This window comes from Aedes aegypti, chromosome 2 (assembly GCF_002204515.2).
Source record: "Aedes aegypti strain LVP_AGWG chromosome 2, AaegL5.0 Primary Assembly, whole genome shotgun sequence".
NCBI lineage: Eukaryota > Metazoa > Arthropoda > Insecta > Diptera > Culicidae > Aedes > Aedes aegypti.
The window spans coordinates 109,571,267-109,593,025 of NC_035108.1; the positions used below are offsets into that span (position 1 = coordinate 109,571,267).

The following is a 21,759-nucleotide window of genomic DNA, read 5'->3' on the forward strand; positions in this document are numbered from 1 at the left end:
AGAGTCACTAGTAGAACAGCAAGAATTTCACACATTTTCTCACGAAATACGCTTGTTATAGCTCGGGGACAGAATAATACTAATATTCGAATTGGGACTTTACAGTGAAGTGTGAAGAGATACAGTAAACATAGACGTGGTTCACATATGAGAAACTGGCATCAGTCATCCACTAAGGAAAACCAAAATATTCTTATTGCGTAACGATGACCAAAGCACTTCACAATTCCTCTCAAATTTAAGCTGCGTCATTGCTGCGCAAAACATAGCGATCTCATGATGTAATTTTGCTTTTGCTTAATCGTTCATTACACGCCAAGTCTCTCTCGCACGCTATGACTGCATGATTTCGAATCTAATTAAATCGAAACGCGATTGAAAATGGTAAACCCCTCGGAGCTGATTGTAGACAACACCGAACTCCACATCCACCACACCCAACTGCACTCAAAAAACGAACTCTGCATTGACAAACATTTTTTCCTCTTTCTTCCTCAGGATTTGCATTCGTTGGTATCGAAATCCGAAAAGCTCTGAGTGCACCGGTCTTTGTCAGTGGCGAAAATGAACACCACTCGGCATCGGTTGATACGCGAGCTGAATCGATTAGCGTCGACATCGGCCACTTCGGCAGCCCCTTCGGCACCTCAGACCACTTCAGCCCAAAGCGCCACCGCCACAGCCACAACAAACAGCAAAACGCAACAGAGCCGTAAAATCGCCAGCTCCAGCTATGCCACCAGCACTTGTCCCCACATGATGGACGTGGACTCGGTTGCCGTCAATACCCGACTTCATCCCGCTCCGGCACACATCCAACAGCAGGCACCTCCGACGATCAAGCTGGAGAACGCTCGGCCCTACTCGGAGGTTCCCGGACCGAAGCCGCTGCCCATTCTTGGAAATACCTGGCGGTAAGTTCGGCTGACGATATGATTATTCTTTGTCGTTTTGTTCTTCACGATTTCTGATCAGAGTTGCAACATACAAACTCCCCAGAAGTCAAGTGATTTGAAGTCTTTTAGATGCACATAAAAGAAACAAGCCGAATGACGTAAATTTGTGTCGAATGGATTACCTGCTTTGCCCTTGTCCACAGTTGACCAGCAGAAGTTTTCTCGTTTTATTTTGTTTGAGGAAAGGCATCTAACTTCAAATTTCTCGTAAATGAGAGCATTAATCAAAAACATATTTGGTAGGTGGCGTGATAGTCATTATCATTACGTACAACTGGTACCAAATATTTTTTCGAAAAAAGTTCCCATTCTTGAGAAATAATGCGTTATGCATCTTCGCTACACAAATATTTTTCGCATTACCTTTTAGCGATTTGTCGTGCATAGACACTAGCGCATGTGCGTTACTATGTGGTGAGTAGCGAATCAGGCCATGCATGTAACCCATTGTTAGTGTCTGATAGAGGCAATAGTAACAGGTTGAGGAATAAAAAATCGCCAAAAAATAAAGCAAGCTCGTTGTTCCAATCTGAATACGTTATTCCGTTTATTTAGATCAACGATCAAAATCAATCAACGATCAACTGATGGAACATACACCTCGTAGTTGCTACTCTGTGATCAATCAGGATATTCATATTGCACAGGGAGCCACTCAGATGGAGTTTGGGTTTTAGCTTTTCAACATGTTCAATGAATGAATATTTGTAAAATTGATAACTACGCCGGCCACGTCCTTATATCCATCGAGGAGAAGAAGGAATGTTAATTAGATAGCCGTGTTTATTAGAAAAACAGAGAATCTACTGCATTTCCCACAGCTACAAACGGGGTAACTTGCAACAGGGGTGAAACTTGCAACACAACGACATGTAACTGAATTGACGTTTTCTAAGGCATTAAGTTAAATTATTCCAATTTGTTACACCGGTTAATGACCTTAGGTATAAAAAGGGAGGTTTTGGTGAGGATTTTGGTATTATTTCTACTTTGGTTGGTTTGCTGGAGGAGAAAATCAAATCACGCATTTGATCGTATAAAAACAAGACTGAAAATCGTTCCTAGTACCACACAAACGGAATATAAATATTATTCTAGGTATTTGCAATTCGTTACAGTATTTAATAGTGTGAAAAAGGACTATAAAAAAGTTTTGCTTATTTCACATTTAAACACTGAAAATAATTAAAAATATTTTTGACTACTCTTGTGGGGTAACTTGCAACAGCAATTTAAATCTCAATGGCAAGATGTTTTCTGCCGCTTGTCATCAAAAACATCTGAAAAAGCAAGATTGACTATTTATTTGTAGAATTGCATTAAAATTGTTGAACCTTTACAACCAACTTATTACACGTGTGATATAAAATATTAGAAAAGTTACTATAATTGCATTATTGTTGGAATTTATTATTTTTTCTTTGTGAAAACTATAATCAATTCTAGAAATCTGTTTCGATTGTAACTTTCAGATCTGTCATTGTGAACTTTTTGCATGTAATATAAAGATAGCTATTTTCAATGACCAACGGAGGCCATATCAAGACATGCTATCAATATATAATACGTTGCTCTGGTTGCATTATGAATAAAAAACAAGTTATGTGAAGCAAAACCTCAAAACCATTGCAGTTGATGAAAAAGTAACACTAAAACTTTTGAATGGCTTTCTACTAGCCGTCAAGGCTTGTGATTTGCTAGAATTTCCACTTGTGGAACCAATCAAATACAAAATCAGTTGATTTATTAATCGGATAGGGTCAATACTCATAATTCAATCAATAATAATGATTTTTCAAAAACTATGGTACCTACTTTCTTTTTATTGTCATACTTTTACTGCAGTTAATTATTTAATGATATAAAACACGGTATTGATAAAATTTTTGAAAGGAATCTTCAGTCAGCATTGTGTGTTGCATGTTACCCCACATCAGGGGTAGCATGCAAAATGCATATTTTCAGCCTCTCCTGATCCCAGGAAACCAAATTATAATAAAATAAATACCACATGGCATTCTTTACGTAGCGATTAAGATACCAGATTGTATTTGGTTCATCTAAGTCCTTGAATTTTTTGTCCAAATAGATTTAAAGTTGAAAAGTGTTGCAAGTTACCCCGTTTGACGGTACCTTGAAAAAAATGAGTGTTTTGTTAGGTATGGATAATATATTCGACCATATGGATACCACTGTCGAGCTCGACACTGAAGAAGTCTGTAAGTCGCAGACAAAATAGGCCTATCTGTCAAGATAAGCAACACTTCTTCTTCTTCTTTCTGGCATTACGTCCCCACTGGGACAGAGCCTGCTCTCAGCTTAGTGTTCTTATGAGCACTTCCACAGTTATTAGCTGAGAGCTTACTGTGCCTATGACCATTTTTGCATGCGTATATCGTGTGGCAGGTACGAAGATACTCTATGCCCTGGGAAGTCGAGAAAATGTTCAACCCGAAAAGATCCTCGACCGGTGGGATTCGAACCCACGACCCTCAGCTTGGTCTTGCTGAATAGCTGCGCGTTTACCGCTACGGCTATCTGGGCCCCATAGCAACACATATTAGAGTTTAAAGGTATTTGCTCGCCTTACTAGTGATTTTAGTATTTTATTTTTTGAAGTGTTAAAGTTCAATTTGTAGTTTTAAAAATTCAGACAAAGAAGTTTGATTACAAACTGTTTGTCATATTTTTCTACTCTTTTCAACGAAATTATTCAAAATGCTACGTCCACAAGTTGTAACCCCTCCCTCCCCCTCGTCACAAATTCGAGAAGACCACCCTCCCTCTATAATGCTACGTCATTTATGGACGACCTGTTCAGGCCAGCAGCAAGCCACCGGGGTGCTTCATCCAAGCACCGCACCAGTGGACGCAACATTCCTCATGCTGCCGGCCACAAACACGCAATTATCACTACACTGGCAACACTGAATACTTACCAGATTAGCATTCCAATCATTCATCATTCCTGAAACAAAACAAACAGTAAATTTAACATAATTGAAACATAAAGTAATCAACTTACCCATCGGTCATTCCAGATCGTCAATACAAGCTACAACAACATTGTTATTGTTTATCTTTTGCATTATATCATTGTCTGACAGTTCCAGAAGATTCAATCTATCAATTGTTACCTTTCAACACGTTATTGTATGCAACAATACACTTCTGGAATATTCCATACAAGTAAATAGGGAAGAGCGGAGTATAAATATGACACCATTACGTTGTACAAGTCAGTCTGAAATAAACCGTGAATGGGTTACATGCATCCCCTGATTCGCTACTCGCCACATAGTAACGCGCTTGCGCTAGTGTCTATGCACGAAAAATCGCTAAAAGGTAACGCGATAAATATTTGTTTGGCGAAATGCATCTAACGAATTATTTCTCAAAATTGGAAACTATTTTCGAAAAAATATTTGGTGCCGGTTGTGCACAATGCTGATGGCTATCATGCCTACCAAATATTTTGTCGATTAATGCTTTCATTTACGAGATATTTGAAGTTAGATGCCTTTCCCCGTACAAAATGAAACGATAAAACTTCTGCTGATCAACTGTGGGCAAGAGCAAAGCAGGTAATCCATTCGAACGTATCTCTCTTCGTGTAATTATTCCCTACCGGATCGTATACACGGGAACACGACCCCTAATAAGTCTGTTAAAATGTTACAAACATGAGAAAGGGATTGACCTAGGATTAAACCCACGATCTTCTGTTTGGCAAGCAGAACCGCTAGTCATTAGACTACCAACCCTGTCACCAAAGTTTTTTTTTCTATTTCACGTAAAAATAATCTAAGAATGATAAAAGCATTTAATTGAAAAAAAAAAACACTTCCTCTATTATTTAAACATGTTCCAGTAATAGTGCACTTTGCACACGTAACTACCATTATTTATTTTATTTTTATTTATTTACTTGTTCATATCTATGTAGCATAAGGAAAATTGCTTTTAAAGCGCTACAATTAGCTATTATTTGAAGGAATACATTTAACTTAATATTATGTTTCTGATAATCCGTAGTGATTAATTTTGTTGATTCCCCCTGTTGAACCATTTGACGCATTCTTGCTGGAAGCTTTTGAAAGTATTTAAGTTTTTGGTTTCATTTGGTAATTGATTCCAGAATACTATGCCTCTTACAAATAGGGTATTCGCAAAGTGTGCTGTATTATAAAGTTTCTAGTGCGATAGCTTTGGAAAGGGTTTAAGTTTTCGTACAAGTATGAAGGTGTTGCAAATCGAATAATATTGAACAAAGTTAGACATGATCGCATTTTGAAAAAATCATAAAATGGACATCCAATCAACTTGGGATGAAAACGTGACACATGAGAAAATCTTGACAAATTATAAACATAACGTACACAGCAATTTAATGCTATTCTGAGTCTGTCTATAGCTCTGGCAGAAGCATTTATAAGTAATACATCACCGTACATGAAATGCGAAAGCAGCAATGATTTGAAAAGTTGTAATTTTACTGAAATTGGTAACATATTTGATGAAATTCTCAACAATCTCAATCCGCTATAAATTTTGCTGCACATATTATTGACGTGACTGTCCCATTCAAGATTATTTTGAATTATGAAACCTAGATTTGATGCCTTATTAACGTACTCCAAAAGATCATTGCCTAGACGAAACGATGGCAAGGAGTAGTTATGAGTGCTTCTTGAAATAAACATCACTTTTGTTTTAGAAGCGTTGATTTGCAAAAGATTTTCATCCGCCCAACGTATGATGCGAGACAAGTCATCATTAATTAGCTGATACATAAGTGGCAAATCAACTTCTTCTAGAGCCAGATAGAGTTGCACATCATCGGCGAACATGTGGATCTTACAATATTTTAGAACGTTAGGTAAATCATTGATGAAGCATGAAAATAAAAGAGGCCCAAGGATTGAGCCTTGCGGTACTCCAGACAAAATATAACAGGTCTTGGAAAAGGCTCCACCAGCAAAAACTGATTGACTTCGATTTGATAAATATGATTGCATAAGATTTACTGCTGGTCTAGAGAATAAAAAATCATAGGATAGTTTTTTTAGCAGCTTGGTATGTGAAACCCTATCGAATGCTTTAGAAAAGTCTAAAAGGAAAAGAAATGCTACACCTTTTCTATCGATAACTGAAAGAATGTCATTGTGTACTTTTATAAAAGCGGATGTTGTACTGTGACCACGTCGAAACCCTGATTGGAAAGTATGCATGAGGTCAAAGCTTTCGATATGCTCTTGAATTTGATATTTCATAATCCGCTCAAAGACTTTTGATAAACCACATAAAATGCTAATTGGACGGAGATTTTCTAAATTTAACGTTCTTGCCTTCTTTTTTATAGGAATTATTTTTGAATGTTTCCATGCTTGAGGAAATTTTGACGAAGATACAATTAAGTTGAAAATATAATGTATGATTGGACAAATGGAAGGAAACAAAAGTTTAATAAAACGTAGGGGAATTTCGTCCAAGCCTACTGCGTTAGATTTTATAGAATTGATAGAATTTATAATATCATTCTCAGAAATTTCGGAAAATCTGAAACCATATACATTTTCAGGTGGCACAGATGGTAAATCGTCATCGAAGGTGAAGCTTGAGCTGAAATAATCGTTGATTTCGTCAATGCTGTTATCGAATTTTTCATTACGTTCAGAAGTCTTGGAAATATTTAAATTTTTAATTCTCTTCCACAAATCTTTGCTTGTACTAGAAGCTGAAAGGTTATCTGACACATAATTTGCCTCAGCATTATTAATTAAAGTAGTAGTTCTGTTACGAAGACGCTTAAATTGGTTATGATTGAAAGTAGATCTATTAGCAATCCAAAGACGATAAGCGATATTGCGTTCGACTATTGCATTTGCAATTTCTTGATTGAACCACGGATTTTTCTTTGGCTTTGTTGTACAAATTCATTAAACAATCTTAGTAGTTGTAGGTTGAAGAAGTTTAAGGCTAAATCACTATCACTCATACTATAAAGAAGGTTCCAATTAATGCCATTAAACGCATTTATTAGGTGAGGCACATTAATGCTACTATAATCACGATATGTACGAGTAGTTTCTTCACTAGATTTACTTATATTGATTGAGCAAAAAAGTACGTCGTGTTTCGAAAAAGCAGGTGCCGAAACTTGATTTAAGTTCAATACAAACTCTGGATTATTGATCAAAACGAAATCTAATGAAGAACTACCATTATGATGGAAATGGGTGTTCATTGAATTTAAGCATTTTAAGCCGTAATTGTCTAAGCAACTTTTAGATCGTTCCGTTTTGCTATCCGTTTTGTTCCAGTTAGTATTAAAATCACCTAATAATAAAACATTGCGGTACTGCAGAGAAAGATCACCCAATTTATCGAATAGGAGTTCCGAACAATCTGTTCCTGGAGGATTGTGGCATACGCATAGCAAAAATTTATCATAATTATGCATAATCTCTAAAAACATAAATTCAGTGCGGCTCATGTGACCATTTCCAACCATAGCTTCTGAAACAGAAAGAAGTTTACATTTTAAAAAACTTTTATAATATATACAAACACCCCCACCACGACTGTGAATTCGATCATTTCTAACAATGTTATACCCTTATATTTCAATGAGTGAATCAGGAATGTTATCCGTGAGCCAGGTTTCACTTATGACTGAATGACATATGATGTTAGTCATGGAACGACATATAACATGTTCTTGAAGATGTATTGAATAAATAAAAAATGTAATTTTGTTTTAGAGGACACGAGAACGATGGCATTGTGATTGACATTACCAGAATCAGACACTAACGTATTTAAAATACGGCATAAATTGATATCATTCGGCTCGCTTCTTTCATGTGCATCTAAAAGACGTAAAATTACGTGATCTTTTGAGAGTGTGTTGTATTTTCTAACTTCTGATCCTATGATAGTGACATTGATTTCCTATTACGACTCACGATAATAGGAACGCATCGCAGGAGCAAAAAGTTAGGTCTTTATTTGTTTTCTAATATTTCCTTACTGAATTCAAAGATTTTGTTTTAAGGGAAGTGGTGGTAAAATGAACACTGTGCCTTTTATGGGCATGAGCATTGATGACCGTACACTTCGTAGTTGCTACTCCGTGATTGACCAGAATAAACGTAATTGTACAGAGAACCAATAGATGTAGATAGGGATTAGCGAACCATATTCAAAGGACTCTAAACTAAGTGAAATCAATAACGACGTCGGCCACGTCCTTAGGTTACCTGGCAAGGGAAGGAATGCGAGTGTGACATCCATTGTTACTATAGACCGAGTATACCTCTGCATCTTCACCGTTTGAAAGCTACATGATCAGGATTGTGTAACCTCTTTGAAAGAAGTGATATATCAATGCGTCAACATCATAAACGTCCAACTATTCAAAGGTTTGAATCCAGAAATTTTATAAAACATGAATAAGCGCTTATGCCGACACTTGAAGTGACGAACCTTCCATAGTTTGTTTAACAAATACATGAAAAACAGTCACAATCTTGGCATCAACAACGCATAAGCTGGGATGTAAAATCACTCCGATCTCTCGCGAATGAAGCGCTTACTGAAAAAAAAAATCAATCCGACAGCTTGAGCCTTCGCAAAGCACTCCTGATACATTATTTAATATATTGTACATCTAAAATAAAAGCATGAAACGAGCTCCCCAAATTATTCATTCATCCTTGATTCAGTAGCTGTAAAGTACTTTAATCAGCATGTTCATATCACAAAAAGAAAATATCACTCCGTCGCCTCGAAAACCTGAATTATATTGCATTTAGAACGCGTGCAAACAAAACCGAGAAAAAAAAACTTCACCGATGCCAAATAAACGATTTTTCTGGTGAAGATGAAACGGAGCCAAAACCTTCAAGAGCACAAATCTAGAGAACCAGTCAGCGGTTCAAGCTGAAAACTTGATCGATTTGGTGGTGACCAATCGGTGATCGGTGTTCCGAATTCTCACTCACTCTCACGATAATGGATTTATCCCTCAAAGCAATTTTCAGCGATAAGCTGCCTTGCGATTTTATCCGTCCACAAAATAAAGCTAAAATAGATAATTGCACATTTCCACAGGGTTGGTAAATGGCTTGGTATGGCGTACCATTGGTACCTCGCGTACCTGAAGGAATGAAATAGACCCCTCTGTGCGGTCCTTAGCCTCTCTCCTATCTTCATCCTGGAACATCTGTGCTTCATGTTAGGAGTGGCTCACAACAGCGTCTGTTCCCCATGTCAGGGGCGGCTGACCATCGTGCCAGAGTGCCAGAGAAGGACTCTAAGCTAAACTGCGTACTATGGCCCTCCGAACATTTAGGGGGAATAGTCCTCCGGAAATCAAGGGGGTTGGTCAAGCCCTGCAAGCCAGCCGTAAAAAAATCAAGCAACGAATAATCAACGAGAGAATACGAACCGGAACAATCGGCAAAGACCACAGCGATGAAAAAGGACTAGCGATTGGAAGCTCGGTACGTGGAACTGTAAATCTCTCAACTTCATCGGGAGCACACGCATACTCGCCGACGTGCTGAAGGACCGTGGATTCACCATCGTAGCGTTGCAGGAAGTGTGTTGGAAGGGATAAATGGTGCGAACGTTTAGAGGTAATCATACCATCTACCACAGCTGCGGCAACATACACGAGCTGGAAACTGGTGATACTAAAGACGCTTTTTACGCGCAGCTCGAACGTGAGTACGACAGCTACCCAAGCCATGACGTCTAGATCATCATAGGAGACCTAAACGCTCAGGTTGGCCAGGAGGAGGAATTCAGACCGACTATTGGAAAGTTCAGCGCCCACCGGCTGACGAACGAAAACGGGTTACGACTAATTGATTTCGCGCCTCAAATAATATGGCCATTCGTAGCACAACCTTCCATACCGATACACCTGGAGATCACCACAGCAGACAGAATCACAAATCAACCACGTTCTGATTGATGGACGGCACTTCTCTGACAATATCGACATCAGGACCTATTGTGGCACTAACATCGACTCTGACCACTATCTGGTGATGGTCAAACTGCGCCCAAAACTCTCCGTCGTTAACAACGTACGGTACCGACGGCCGCCCCGGTATGACCTGAAGTGTCTTAAGCAACCGGATGTCGCAACTCCGTACGCGGAGCACCTCCAGGCTGCATTGCCGGAAGATAGTGAGCTGGATGAAGCCCCTCTTGAGGACTGCTGGAGAACAGTGAAGGCAGTCATCAACAATGCAGTTAAGAGCATGTGGGGCGGAGTCGACGGAACGATTGGTTCGACGAGGAATGTAGGCAGATTCTGATGGTGCAGCAAGGGACCCGACAGAACTATCAGAAGCTCAACGCATCCCGCAACGTTTTCATGCCGCGAGCCAAGATGTGCAAGGATAAGGACGGACGAGCGTGAGGTGATCGAAAGGTGGAAGCAGCACTTCGACGAACACCGCTGAGAACACAGGCAATGAAGGACAGGACAACGGAGGAAATGCTTTCGTCAATACCGCGGGCGATGGAAACCAACCAGTCCCCACTTTGAGGGAGATTAAGGATGCCATTCACCAGCTCAAGAACAATAAAGCTGCTGGTAAGGATGGTATGCGAGCTGAACTCATAAAGATGGACCCGGAGAGGCTGGTCATTTGTCTGCACCAGCTGATAGGCACAATCTTAGAAACAGAACAGCTACCGTAGGAGTGGATAATATGCCACATCTACAAGAAAGGCGACAAGTTAGATTGTGAGAACTTTCGAGCGATCACCATTCTAAATGCAGCCTACAAAGTATCAACCCAGATCATTTTCCGTCGTCTGTCACCTGTAGTAAACGAGTTCGTGGGAAATTATCATGCCGGCTTCGTTGACGGCCGATCGACAACGGACCAGATCTTTAATGTACGGCAAATCCTCCAAAAATGTCGTGAATACCATGTCCCAACGCATCACCTTTTCATCGATTTAAAGGTGGCATACGATAGTATCGACCGAGTAGAGCTATGGAAAATCATTAATGGTGGCTTTTCGCACTCATGCTGCTTGCACTAGAGCAGTGAGCTCAATTTTGCGCACGGGATCATCTACGCTTAATACCTTCAGGGCCGTTGGGTGACCACTTAGCGTCCACGTACGGACTTTAAATTTTTACCTGATTTTTTTCTTACCAAAACGAGCACTTTACAATGACTAACTTATAACATTTCGCATTTTCGAATAATAAGGGATGGCCTACCGTATAGGCCTGAGTGAAAGAAAAATTACTAAAACTCTCACCGCTTAGCGAATACTTAACGGATTTTAATTATTGTTTTGTCAGTATACTCGTACACATGTCTAGTTTCTAAAAGTAGCCAAAGAATCTCAGGAATGTTTCTGTGGCCGGAGTTATTGTGGTGGATCACTGGGTCAGGTCGGGTGACAGGGGTTTTGTGCTTCTGTGCCCCTGGAGGTAGGCAAATTTCAAGTCACAGATAATTTCCAGAATCGGAAATAATGTGGCCACTATATCAAGGAGTTTTAAGAAAAACGCATCAGCGTAAACCATCTGATAATTGAATTGAATATCGGATCTTAATGATTTATGCGAAATAAAATGAATGCCATTGGAAATAAATAAACATAACTTGGCATGTCCCAAAAAATCGCCCTTTTCTACCCGTCTTGACCCAGTGACCCACCGCATTAACTCCGGCTACAGGAGTATTCCCGATTTCCTCGGGCCATTTCTAGAAATTAGATATGTGGGCCAGTATACTTAGTAATGAGCGTTTGATTTAAAGGGTGAACACGAAATTATTACGACACATTCAACAGGGCATAACTTTTCTACCATTGAGTAAAAAACAACCAAACTTTGCACACTCTCTCATTGATGTGTATTGTTTACATGCTGTCAAACTCGAAGTCGTGTTTTCCGATTCAACGAAAATGGAGGTGAAGTAACGCGAGTCGAGAGAACAAATTCTTTCCAAACACCTGGAATTTCCTGACCTGTCGCACCGGCTGTTGGGAAAATGTTGAACATTCACCATTCAACTGTCTCCAGAGTGTTGAAGTGGTTCCAGGAGCGGTTGACGTTGGACCACGGCAAAGGAGCTGGAAGAAAACCCGGACCGGAGAACAAAAAGACGGAGGGAAAGGTGAAGCGGATGATTAAAGCAAATCCCAACGTCTCAAGCCGTGATTCGGTTAAAAAGATCGGCATGTCGCAGAGCTACATACGTCCAGAATGCAAAGAAGAGAGCTGGATTGTATACATACAAGGTACAGACTTCCAAAACTGCGATGAGCGGCAACAATCGACGGCTAAAACTCGGGCACGGAAGCTCTACTGCTGACAAAATATGGCTGCTGTGTGATGGACGACGAAACGTATATAAAAGCCGATTAAAGCAAATTCTGGGGTTGGAGTTTTTCACCGGCAAGAGCAAGTTCGATGTGGACGACAAATTTAAGCACAAGAAAATGTCGAAGTTCATTTAGCAGGCCATCTGCTCTTGCGGACTGAGGAGTGAGCCTTTCGTGACAAAGGGCACAGTAAATGGCGAGATCTACAAATCTGAGTGCCTCGAGAAGCGCCTTTTGCCGTTCTTGCAGCAGCACGACGAAGCTCCGCTATTTTGGCTAGATTTGGCGTCATGCCACTATTCTAAAAGTGTCCTAGAGTGGTATGAGGCCAATTATGTCCATTTTGTTCCAAAGAACATGAATCTGCCAAACTTTCCGGAGCTGCGCCCGGTGGAGCAGTACTGAACAATAATGAAGCGGGAACTTCGGAAGAGCAAGAATACTGTCAAAGACAAGAAGGACACGTTAAGAAAATGAAAAAAAAAAAAAAAACTGAGAAACTGGTACCGGATGACACTGTAAAGCCTTTGATGGAGGGCATCAAGCGAAAATGCCTTCAATTTTACACTCAAGGATCCATCGATTACCTTTTATTTTGAATTTTGAAGTAAATATTTGTACAAAACTACCCTAAAATTTTGGTTTGATTCTAAACATTATAAGAAAATTGGCATGACATTTTCGGTGTCGCAATAATTTCATGTATGCCCTTTATGTAGGAATATTATAAGTTGAGTGTTGGAAGCAAGTATGCAGAAAATATATGCAGACTTTTTATCATTTCGCTCTTAATTTTTAAGGATAACGATTCAAAATACAGATATTTTGCTTAGGGATACTGATATTAATACAAGGAAATAATAAAGATTCAAATGAAGCAACCCTGTTCGCAATGCGTTCTTTATGCGGTTGAGATATCCATAATTTGCGTCAGTCGGAAGATCGTTCCCGATTGTGGAAACCTGTTTAGCTTGTTTTCAAATGACGCCAAATTTCGGGAAATGTTCTTCCGAATGACGCTATTCGCACTGCCAAAAAGATCAAAACACCATCGCGCGCTGTGTTGCTCAAGGCTGGATCGCTTTGGACTCCCAACGGCCGGCGAACTCAAGGGGAAAGCATTATCGATGCGACTTCCTGAAAGGCGCAATCAGAGCGTGAAAACAGAGCCAAATGGCTGGCATGGCACGAGGCACGATATGCTTACGTGACGGGGTGATCGACTGACTAATCGATTAAAAATGTTTCCATTAACGAAGTATGTATGCTGTATCTACTCCTTAAAATTCAGGAAGATGAATTGCTTGAAGTTACGTCGTTTTGTAAATACGAAAATTAGAGGTCATGCACAAATTACGTCACGCTTCAATTAAGTATGACATAATTTGTGTACTATACCTTGAATGTTTTAAAAATGTAACACGAGTAGGTTCAGAGTGAAATGTGGTCTGCGGAATACGACGATTCAATAACCTATTGTTTTACTTTTCAGGGATAAGAAATTAAATCTTTCACTCAAATACAACGATGTTGAAAATTACAAAAAAAAATCTTCACGCGATATTGTTCTCTAGAAATAATACAAGTTTGAAAATTGTCTAATCTTTATCTCTTTGTTTTATCTGTTTACCGTTCGAAGAATAAATTCGATGCCCTCGAAAAGGTGTGAATTTAGAAATTTAATTGTCACATTGATTTGCTGTTTTATTCGCCCTCTATCTTCTGTTCGCAACTCTTTCACTAGACGTTGTAGTTGCCGTATCGATTCTTTATTCTCCAAACCTGGACCCGGTTTATCCCGATGTCTTACGAATTAATCTGACCAAATGCGTCAAACCAAACAAAACACAGCTGCTCCGGTACCCGTTTACGGTTCGCAACCTTGAACTTGCCCCAACTGCCAACTCTCATCCACGGAAAACCGCAAACTGGAATGATGTCAAAAACGTTGTCCAAAATGTTTGACCATTGACGCACTTTTGCTAACTGACCGACTCACCACTAGTGAAACGGATGCACCCAAAACAGTTGAAAAAACAAAAACTAGTTTTGTTTGCCCGGAACGGAACCGATCATCTATCATTCCGTTTGCTGGATGCGGTCCCAACAATTAACATCTGTCTAACCCAATGCAGGGGACAATTAGCGACTAGCTAATCCGTCTGACTACTGTTTAACCTTTGCACAGTTAACGTTCCTCCCTCCGTCACCAATATGGATTCGCGTTCATTGAAGATATCATCATTGTTTGTTTCCACTTCTCAAACACAACTTTTTTTCTTATAATTTCCATATCTTTTCAGCGTTTTCCCCATCATCGGTCAGTACAAAATTTCCGATGTGGCGATGATATCGTTCCTGCTGCACGAACACTTCGGCCGGATAGTGCGACTGGGAGGTCTCATCGGACGGCCCGATCTGCTCTTCGTATACGACGCTGATGAAATTGAAAAGGTAAGCCATGACCCGACAGCGGACCTGCATAATTTCACGACATGGACGTAGCCAGGAATTCCATCAGGGAGTTTGGGAGGATAGGAAAAAGTCTGAAGATTCGGTTGGTTGTCAAATACCTCAAAAGTATCTTCCAGTAATAGTTATAAAATCCTGTACAAATTGATTCTTAAAATGCCTCCAAGGAATCTGTCTAAGAAGAATTTTCCATTATTTCTCTTATATAATACTCCAGGAATTTAAACCTTTTAGTATCTAATCAGAGGATTTGAAGGAATTAATCCATGGACTTTTAGCGAAGATTCGTACATAAACTTTTTCGATGATATGTTGTTTGGAACTTTCCAAAGATTGTGCAAAAGTACTCGTCACTCCACTAGTGTCACTTCCCAGATTTGTTTAGCATGTGCTTCAATGCTATTGCGTTTTGAGTTTTTTCAGGAATTATATCTGGATCTTCTACACGGAGCCGCAAATCAACCCAACTTTGACTTCTTTCGACGCAATTCGGCTCTTCCGTGGGATAACCCAAATTTGGGATAACTGATATATACCTATCATTAGGTTGTTTCCATTTAACAGCGGCAAAACAAACAACTCAGTGCAAAAAAAAAATCTACCCAGCGTTAACTTTTGATGTCTCCGTGATGGGTAAAAACATCTTAACGTTAGGTAAACTCGAAAGAACCCAAATTTGGCTTATTCCATTGAACTTCGACGATGGGTCGGTGCATCTCTCTCTGTTTTTGATTACATTGCTGTTGCGAGAGAGGCAAAACAAACCAACCATGGGTAAAAACTAAATGCAGTTTACACAAATTTGAGTAAAAAAAACTTATTTTTTATTTAAGTTTATTTTCATGCACATATTTGGAGCATCAAAATAAACCTAAATTTTAACGACCAATCCATTATTTTTCAATCGAATCCACTTTAAATTTACACGATCATGTATTACTCAATCATTTTTAGTTGAAACTTAAATGTATATTCATTTAAATTTACATGATGCTGTAACAACACGCGAATTTGATTTATTTTTACAGTAGACTTCAGATTACATCACATTGAAAATTAAATATTTTTTTTTTCTGTGTACACCAAAGACAACACTACACCCCTATTCTTGTTTACGTTCGAACTGGGAGGGAGGCACCGATACTACACACGAAATTGGAAACAATTGTTTTCCAAATTGCAAGATAACTCCAGTTTGCCAACGACAATCAAAGCAGGCTTAGTGAAAATCGCTAGTTTTCAATTGTTGTGTGCCTTCGATCTTTCTGGACAAACATTGGAAAAGGGCCACAGTTTTCTATGCGTTTAATTTTCAGTTTTAATGAAAACATTAAAAAAAAGCCTCATTCCAATACGTTACATTCAATAAGAATTAACGGTGCTCTCGTGACGTTACTTTTAAATGTGCATGAATTGATTCTAATTCGATTTTTGCTACTTTTGATGAAATGGCAAAAATATGCTTAGGCTAATTACGCGCTTTTATCATGTTTGTCCATTGTTTAAGATCTGGGCTCACAGTGACAGTTCGTGACAGCAAAATCTCGGCTCACTGTGACGTAGTGAAATTTTGTATTGGTTTCTCCCTCCCAGCGTTCGAATGCTTTTCGATCGAAAACCGTTTCGCATTCCCGTTTAGGCCAGCAAAATCAAATGGGCCATGGATTCGAACGAATGGACCGATGCACGGGTTCACTTGTTGACGTTTTAGCGGTGCCGTGTTATTTATGTGATCATGGCGACGCGTGAATTCGACACCGCTCAAACGTCAAATTAGTGAACACATGCATCGGTCCATAGGATTTGATCGAAAGTTGAATCCGCCGTAAACAAGAATGAGCTCTTTAAGGTGAAGATGAATCGAAGCCAAACCTCAAATTTTCAAGAGCACAAATCTGGAGAACCGAACACCCGAATGGGCTGCAATCTTAATCGATTGCTCACCACCAGCTAGAGACCAATCGATTAAGCTTTCAGCTCAAATGGATGGTTGGTTCCTCAGATTTGTGCTCTTGAAAATTTGAGGTGTGGCTTTGATTTATCTTCACCTTAAGGATACATTTAACACTTTTTTCGCATGGAATACAAACTATGGGAGTGCACAAGGCGATTTTCGGTGATAGTTTCAAAAATTTTGCTGTTTATCGACCTGAAAAATTATCTAAAAAAAACACAACATTGCAATGAAAACAGCATAAAACGTTTTTTTTAGCTTTTTACTATTTTCGCCAGGATAACACTTAAAAATATAAATCGCAAAGTGCACTTCTTTCGGAAGAAAAAGGACCACGTGATTATTGAGCTGAAATCGAATTCAGGTTAACTTCTGCGTTCATGAGTCCTCTCATGGCGTAGAGGTAACGCGCCCCAACTAGAGATCGGGGAGTCGTGGGTTCGATTCTCACTGAGAAGACGTGTAACTTTTTCGCCAATCTTCACATCAATTTGTCCATCTAATCCAATTGCAAATTATATGTAATGTTTAGCTTTTCGGTAGTTGTTAAACTTCCACTCGGCTGGTTGGCCGTAAACCACGATTCATAATTAAAAAAAAAAACAAATAATTAAAAACAAGTATAATATCGAAATATTTATAGAATTTTAGTTTAATCAAATTCCTCAAGGAATATTTAAGGGTGGCTTCAGAACTTTTGCAAATCTTTTCGAAATTAGTCAAATAGTATTGTGGAACTTGTTCATACTTTCAAAGCGAATTCCTCCTGGCTGACAGCCATTCCTTCTATGGCTAGTTTGTATTAGCAAATTGATTCCGGAAAATGTTCTCGGATTTACCTGAAAAATGTTACTTTATCTTTTAAAAGTTCAGTTATCCCTCGCAATTCCTCCAAAAAAAACCATTGATTCTGTCAAATCTAATACAGAGATGTTTAACTGGCAATTCTATTAGAAATTCCTCTTTGAATTACTTTAAATAGTTTTCCCAAAAAAAATATCACAAATTCTTCCGCGAAGTTAATCAAAAGGCCTTTAGAAATAATTCCAAAATTATTTACAAATTGCGTCATAAATTCATCTACGTTTTTTTTTTTTTGATAATTTTGGTTCAAATCCCCGGATATTTCAAGAATTGGAAAGAAAATTATTTTTGATATGTCACTTGCCTTCAGAGATCTTCAGAGGAAGTTCGTTGAAAGCATCCTGGAAAAATTTTGCTTCCGAAATTAGCATAGCAGTGAAGGATTCTATAGAGGAACATGTAGCAAAGTAACTAGGAAAGGGAAAATTTATTAGGATATTCATAAATAAATTTGTATTGATCCTTCTTAAAACACTTCTTTGGAAAATACAATTTTTCAATTATTGTCAGAATCCATATTCTTGGTTTTAATTTTTGTGCGATACGAGTGCGGACTTTCTAGAGGCTTCCTGCAGAATTGTGGTAAATCACAAGTCAAGGAAATATAGACTTCAAGGATAATTTCTAAAGAAGATTCTGGTGGACCTCCTTGAGGTTTTTTTTTCAATTGGTGATTCATTAGAAAGGTTTTAACTATCCTGTAAATTACCTCTAGAGAAAAGATAATAAATTATCTTTCATTGTACATTTTGCCATCTATTGTTCTACCTGAGCAACCAATGTTTTTTTTCTCCTTCCTTCGCATGACGCTTTGAGAAACTTCGTACACAAATATTTCCATCCTCCAAAAAGCAACATTTCAAAGAATCCAAAAAAGGTTAATTATAAAAGTTTCGAAAAATTACAGAATTCTTATACGTATGGTTCTTGATTCCTGAAAGTCTATCAGGAATTCCTCAACAAATTTTCAAAGGAATGCAAAAGTTTTCACTAAGATTTAAATTTATTAAAATCTTACATTTTCGGGTTGAACTTCTACAGTACTACCAAATACTCGATAAGATACCATTCAAAAAAGTTTGTTTTGAATTTCTAAAAGTAGAAAAAAATGGGTTCTACATCAATATGTTTACCAATGTATCATGAAACTTCGGAGTTTATACAAAAAGTGATATTGCAATTTTAGAGATAACTTTCCGTTCTACGGTTGTCACATTACTGATTTTCACAAAGCATCATCTATCGGTTGCGATGATACCTTGGAAACCACGCTAATGACTGTTGTTTTCTTCTGTTTTCAAAGCTTTGGACTCTACTAGCATACTTTGATTAGATGGTCTCGTTCAATGATACAATGATTTTCAAACCTGTGGTAGAACTTTGACAGCTGCGGTAGAACTTGGCGGCTACCGCAGAACGGAAAATTTTCAAAAGAACCGTAATATAAGATTTTAGTCACAAATACTTTCAGTTGAAATTCCATCCGTTTCAAACACCGATCAAAAAAAAAAGCTAATAGTTTTTTTGAGAGGTACATTGTCAACAAGTTTCAGAAATTCTGAGCCTACATTTTCGAATTTTATTAATGAAATCTGGTTTGGAGTAATTTGTAGAAGAATTTATGAAGCAATCCCCAAAAAATATTGAAATTTTCTTGCAGTAGTTTTTGAACAAAAAAAAAAAAAAGAGAGTGGATATTTTTTTAAATGTTATTTATGAATGAATCTTGAGATTTCTGTTCGCAAAAAAATGGAGTTATTTCTAGATCCTGAAATAATACCTGATTGAACTTTTGGAGATTTTTTTGAGAAGAATTGATTAATTTCAAAATCTCAGTGCATCTGATGAGAAATTTCTTAAAACACCTTAAAAGAACGAGCGGTTGAAAGAAAACAATCTCTGGAAAATGCTTAGATGAATCTGTGATAGAGTGTCCATTTCCCGACCATTTTTCTCGTCCACTAGCATTTCGGTTGAAATGGAAGTACAAATTTAACAATACATTTTTTTGAATAAAATTTACAGATAATACAACTTTTCGAAATAATATGTCAATTAAATAATTTGAAAAGTCATAATATCTTTTTGTTATCTCAGCATATGCTTTTCTACTTTATCAAATAAGGTTGATGATGAGAAAAAAATGTCTCTAAGAAAACCCTGAACAAATTACTCAAGAAATCTAAGTAATTTCGTGGATGAGTTTTTGAAAGAACAGTTGAACGTATTCCTCTATGAAATCTATTGGAATGTGAGATTTTTTAAACATTTCTTCGTTATGCATTTTTTTAAATTAAAAAAATGGGAGAATTTTGAAGGAATGCGAGATGTTGTTCCTTGATTTAAGATAAATCTAAAAAATAATCATCTGTTGAAAATACAGATTGATTTGCGGAGAACTTCTCTGAGATATCATGAATAACATTTTCCCGATTGAATTGTATTTAACTGCTCAAGAAATTCTTGTGGAATATTACGAGGAATCCTCAAAGTAACACCTGTAAAACGTACGGAATTTGTGAAAATCGTGATTGCGATCGAAATTACTTCTGTAAAACAAGTATTTGCTAGGCCCCCCCTAGGCCCCCTCCAGAAAAAAATCCTAGCTACGCCAATGGACGTTCCGATATTGCAAGGTATCGATATTTGATTCGATACGATTATCGAATCAAAATATCGATACCACCGATATAATGATTCAAAATATCGATGTATCGGAATATCATTTGATACATTTAAATGGAAAAAAATCAAGATTAATGCTTTTTTGACCGACATTAAAATAAATGTCTTCTTTTTAGATACTTTTTAGTAAAATGTGAACGGAAAATGCTTCTTCAAATACAAAATAAATAATAATATATAGAGAAAACCCTACAATTGTTTTCCACTTATGAGATAATGTAGCAATCAGGCAAGTTGTTGGTAGGCGTAAATAAGTGTTTAATCAATTATCATTTCCTATCCCTTAGCTTTCGCAAGGATGTGGCCACGACAATTTTCGACTGCCAGAAAATGCGTCAATTTTGTCTAAGAGGCAGATTTGTCCCGAATCTTTGTCTATGGTAACGGACGGGAACTCTCATACATCCGTCTAGGACTGTACCTTAGCTTTTCCATATAATCTTAGTGACATAAGTTAGTAATCAAATACTATTTTTCCATAACCCAAGTTTGGAGATCTGTATCTCAGCTTTTGGTAGTCCAAATTGCATAAAATTTGGATGATGAACTACAAATAACCTCAAATTTTGTACATACTGAGATCATTCAATTCCAGACCTTTTCCAAAGTGTTTCAGAGGGTTATTCAAACATAAAAGTAACCAAGCGATTTTTCGATTTAATCGAAAAGCGATAAATTGGAATTGGTTGGTGTGGTATTCTGTAAGTTTATGTAACTTTTAAAACTGAACAACTTTGCCATCAATCAAACCAACTTACCATTTTTAAAGTAATTAAAAAATCTCTTGGATACTTACTTTTTCCTCTGAACAACCCTCTGAAACTCTTTGGGAAATGTCTAAAATTTAATAAGATCAGTATGCACAAAACTTCAGGTTATTTGTAGTTCGCCATACAAATTTTACCCAATTCGGACTACCAGCTGAGATAAAGATACAGATATCCAAACTTGGGCATTTTGTATGGAAAAACAGCCTTCAGTTACTAACTTTTGTCACTGACTGTATTAATGTACGATATATCGGAAGGAAATATCGATATTACCGATATATCGAATAGAAATTATCGATACCAAAATATCGAATATCGAAAGCAAAATATCGATATTCCGATATATCGGAAGAATCGAAACGCCCCTAAAAGTAAAGTTATATCCCAAACTCCGTAAAAAATTGAACAAAAAAAAAATGTTCTATACCCTCCGACCGATTGTTTTCGTTTTGGTTGCAAATGAAAGGGGGAAGTCATGGCTTTCTTGTCTCAAAATTTCAGACATGCCGATTTTTTTGTTTTGAAGTTGCTCTACACACCGTGTAAAAACACACAGCAGACGCCTGACTGATTTCTTATTCGACTTCTCCTGAAAAAAAAAATGGCGTGGCTTTATCTATGTTGGATTATGAACGATTTTTGTGGTGTACTTGCTAAGAATTCGTTAATCCAGTCTGAGATATTTTAC

General features: G+C 37.8%; 1 protein-coding gene across 2 annotated transcripts in view; it reads left to right on the top strand.

Moving 5' to 3' along the window:
* Positions 1-21,759, top strand: part of LOC5564737 (probable cytochrome P450 301a1, mitochondrial) — a 96,192-nt gene that overhangs the window by 41,234 nt on the left and 33,199 nt on the right. The window contains exons 1-3 of one of the 2 annotated variants that reach the window (XM_021841910.1): positions 367-384; positions 499-914; positions 14,630-14,780. In XM_021841910.1, coding sequence (XP_021697602.1) covers positions 565-914; positions 14,630-14,780 — 501 coding nt within the window. In that variant the 5' untranslated portion in view covers positions 367-384; positions 499-564. Of the gene's footprint in view, positions 1-366; positions 385-498; positions 915-14,629; positions 14,781-21,759 lie in introns of those variants that run through there. The other variant, XM_001649033.3, reaches the window with a different exon arrangement.